We start from the raw sequence: 3,586 nt of genomic DNA, 5'->3' as shown, positions 1-3,586 counted from the left end.
ACTGCAATGAAGTTACAGTGAAAATCCCCTAGGTGCTGGAATGTGGGGACTGGGGGATTTTCACAGTAACTTCATTGCAGTGTTAATGTAAGCCTACTCGTGGCACTGATAAATAAACTTTAAAATCGATCAATTAAAACATCCGAGTGCAACTTAGTCATTTTGACGTCTGTTGGAGGGGGAGTATTGACCAAACTTTGATTTCAATCACTTGGGAGCGCTTTTTAAAAAAACCTCACAAGTAAAGGACAATCCCTTAAAAGGTAATTTCTTGGGAAGGAGGAATAAGTATCTGTTCCTCCTGCCTGGCGATTCTCCCCCATTCTCCTGGCCTCTCTGACTGTGAGCTGTATTTGGTATGGGAGACTCAAGAGCTGGCAGAGTGAGCAGTCCGCCTAACAGCGCTCTCACTCTCGCTCCCCTAACACCGGAGCAGCTCGGCACAGACACGCCTCAAACTGGAGGCAACAGGTCAGCAAGCGGGAGCGTGTTCCAGGGAAGCATTGCCCCTTCTACCTCCACAACCCTCTTCATGAGTTTCCTCCTGCAAAATCTCCCCTCGAAATGGCACCAAGGTGGCTCTCCTATGGGAAGTGAGTAACTTTTCCTCCCCTTTTGCACTGACATCTTTCCCCGCTCTCTCTCCCTGTCAGGAGTTGTTTTATTTCTCAGTCAGCTTTTATTTATTCTGTCACTGTTTTAAAGGTTATTCTGGAAATGTTGACCTTGGAAAAAAAAATGTTAGATGAAGGGAGGGTGTTTTAAAAAAAAAATCAATGGAAATTATTGTTGTGTCCAATTTTCTTCAGGGTTTTAAATTATTTTTTCCTCTTGAAGAAGTGTGGCGTGGTTTGTTTGGGAGAGAGAACAGGCGGTGGACGATCTTCACTGAAGTGTGGGGTGGTGTTAAATGGTTCGATTAATTGGTGCTAGGTGATTAATGATTCAAGTGAGGAGCTGCAGATTCATTTGTTTGTGTTGGTTTTGTATCTACTTCTGTTTAAAATAAACACTCGTAAGTGAATTAGCGAGAGAAATGTTCTGAGCCACAATCCTATTTCCAGCAGTTTTTTTTCCCCATTTCGTGTATCTCTCCCCCCTACCCTTGCTTAAAAAATGCAATTAAATTGGGTTTTCAATCCAATGTATCATTCTCCTCTGGAGAAAACTCCTTCTGTTAAACCAGTTCTAGATTGTCAAATCCCAGTAAAGAAACAAACAGTAATCCAGACATCAGTAACACTGTCATTATATGTATTTTTATTTTTAAACCTCTCTGTTTTTTATATTTCCAATGACGCACACTTGTCTGTGACCCCAAAACCAAGTATTCATTCTTTTTTATTATCTGTTCCCAATGTGAGAGCAACATCTTGTCAGGAGCTAATGGTGCCCTGGGATTTAATATAGCTTCACCTGCTTCAGTCAGTGCTGGGTAGACAAAATGGTCCACTTTTCCACCTCCTAGGTTAAAGTTTTAAAGTTTATTTATTAGTCACAAGTCATTAACACTGCACTGGGATCCACTCCTGACCTAGCGTGGATCAAAAGGGAATTTTCATGGTAACTTCACTGCAGCGTTAATGTAAGCCGAGTTGTGACACGAATAAATAAACTTTAGACTTTTAAACTTGACCAAATATCAGATTTGGAATGGTCCTGATACTTTATACACCAGTTTTGTCCATCTGTACTTTGTCCTAGATTCACCTCAGCATTGGTAAATGTGTTCACTCTCATAGGTGAGCCTGAACTTTTTATTATTTACAATTTAATTATTTTTATTATGTGGCAGAGATGTGCGGGGCTAGGTGGATTGGTCATGCAAAATTGCCCCTTAGTTGTCAGAGGGATTAGCAGGGTAAATAAATGGGGTTGTGGGGATAGGGTCAGTGCAGACTAGATGGGCAAAATGGCCTCCTTCTGCACTGAAGGGATTCTATAATTCTATCTGGGTAACTTTTATGCAAATAATAAATGCTCGTTGAATACCTTTTAGCTACTGGAGCTACCCTGCGCATGCATAGGATTATTTTTTTGATTTGCAAGGAAAGCATTTAAAATCCATGAAACAAAAGTGGCAAACACAGTAGTGGAAGTCTGATCGAATGCAACAAGAACATGTGCTTGATATTCTTAAGTTAACTGTTATATTTTGCAATGTTTTTTGATTTGATTTATTATTGTCAAATGTATTAGTATACAGTGAAAAGTATTGTTTCTTGCACGCTATACAGACAAAGCATACCGTTCATAGAGAAGGAAAGGAGAGAGCGCAGAAGTCATAGCTAGGGTGTAGAGAAAGATCAACTTAATGCAAGGTAGGTCCATTCAAAGGTCTGATGGCAACAGGGAAGAAGCTGTTCTTGAGTCAGTCGGTACATGACCATAGACTTTTGTATCTTTTTCCCAATGGTGAAAGAGAGAATGTCCGGGGTGCGTGGGGTCCTTGATTATGCTGGTTGCTTTTCCCCGAGGCAGCGGGAAGTGGAGACAGAGTGAATGGATAGGGGGCTGGTTTGCGTGATGGATTGGGCTTCATTCACGACCTTTTGTAGTTTCTTGTGGTCTTGGGCAGAGAGGAGCCATACCAAGCTGTGATACAACCAGAAAGAATGCTTTCTATGGTGTATCTGTGGAAGTTGGTGAGAGTCATAGCTGACATGCCAAATTTCCTTCGTCTTCTGAGAAAGTAGAGGCGTTGGTGGACTTTCTTAACTATAGTGTCGGCATGTTACTCTTCATATTGTCACTGCAGGAGCCTGCACTAATTGTGTAGGACAGGATATATATGCTCCCTTACTGTCTGTGATCATTTGTGTTTCATGTGGAAATAGGTGTGTATCTTCATAGTTGGGGTGTGTGTTCTAATTAAATTGTTCAGTAGCAAGCTCTTGTGAGATTTGAAAATAAGCGGGTTATTTATTTTCTTGCACTTGCCTCGAACTAAATGCAACATTAAGCACACTCACGGGCAGCACGGTGGCACAGTGGTTAGCACTGCTGCATCACAGCACCGGGGACCCGGGTTTGATTCCCGGATTGGGTCACTGTCAGTGTGGAGTTTGCACATTCTCCCTGTGTCTGGGTGGGTTTGCTCCGGTTTCCTCCCACAGTCCAAAGATGTGTGGGTTAGGTGGATTGGCCATGCTAAATTGTCCCTTAATGTCAGGGGGGACTAGCTAGGGTAAATGCATGGGGTTACGGGCATAGGGCCTAGGTGGGATTGTGGGTCGGTGCAGACTCGATGGGCCGAATGGCCTCCTGCGCTGTAGGATTCTATGATTCACATGTAGATCAGACATTTTACATATTACAGTTATCCTGTTTTACGAGCTCTGGTCTCCCATCTGGTGGACGTGCAGTTTTTGGGATGGTTTTGATGTTTTTAAAATTGATGGGAGCAGCTTGTAAAGTGGAGCAACCTTCATAGCAGGTTGTGAGCTTTCTTGTTCAATTTGTAAGAGGTTGGTTGTTAGGTGATCTTTTACTGGAGCTGGTTATGCTCTGTGGCTGACTCGTGTCTCCGACAGCTTGTTTTGAGTCTGGTTCAAAGACTTGGTGGAAATGGCTGCAAACAGCTCCC

At 42.6% G+C, this 3,586-nt stretch overlaps 1 protein-coding gene across 3 annotated transcripts in view; it reads left to right on the top strand.

The window, feature by feature from the left end:
- Nucleotides 1-358: 358 nt before the first annotated feature.
- LOC144509981 (N-acetyllactosaminide alpha-1,3-galactosyltransferase-like) overlaps nt 359-3,586 on the top strand; it is a 65,843-nt gene continuing 62,615 nt past the window's right edge. For 2 of the 3 annotated variants that reach the window (XM_078239055.1, XM_078239054.1), the window contains exon 1: nt 368-593. In XM_078239055.1, coding sequence (XP_078095181.1) covers nt 565-593 — 29 coding nt within the window. In that variant the 5' untranslated portion in view covers nt 368-564. Of the gene's footprint in view, nt 594-3,586 lie in introns of all 3 variants that reach the window. The other variant, XM_078239056.1, reaches the window with a different exon arrangement.

The sequence above is a fragment of the Mustelus asterias genome, chromosome 22, assembly GCF_964213995.1.
Source record: "Mustelus asterias chromosome 22, sMusAst1.hap1.1, whole genome shotgun sequence".
NCBI lineage: Eukaryota > Metazoa > Chordata > Chondrichthyes > Carcharhiniformes > Triakidae > Mustelus > Mustelus asterias.
Note: the sequence above shows the minus strand (reverse complement) of the source record. Positions and strands in the feature narration are given on the sequence as shown.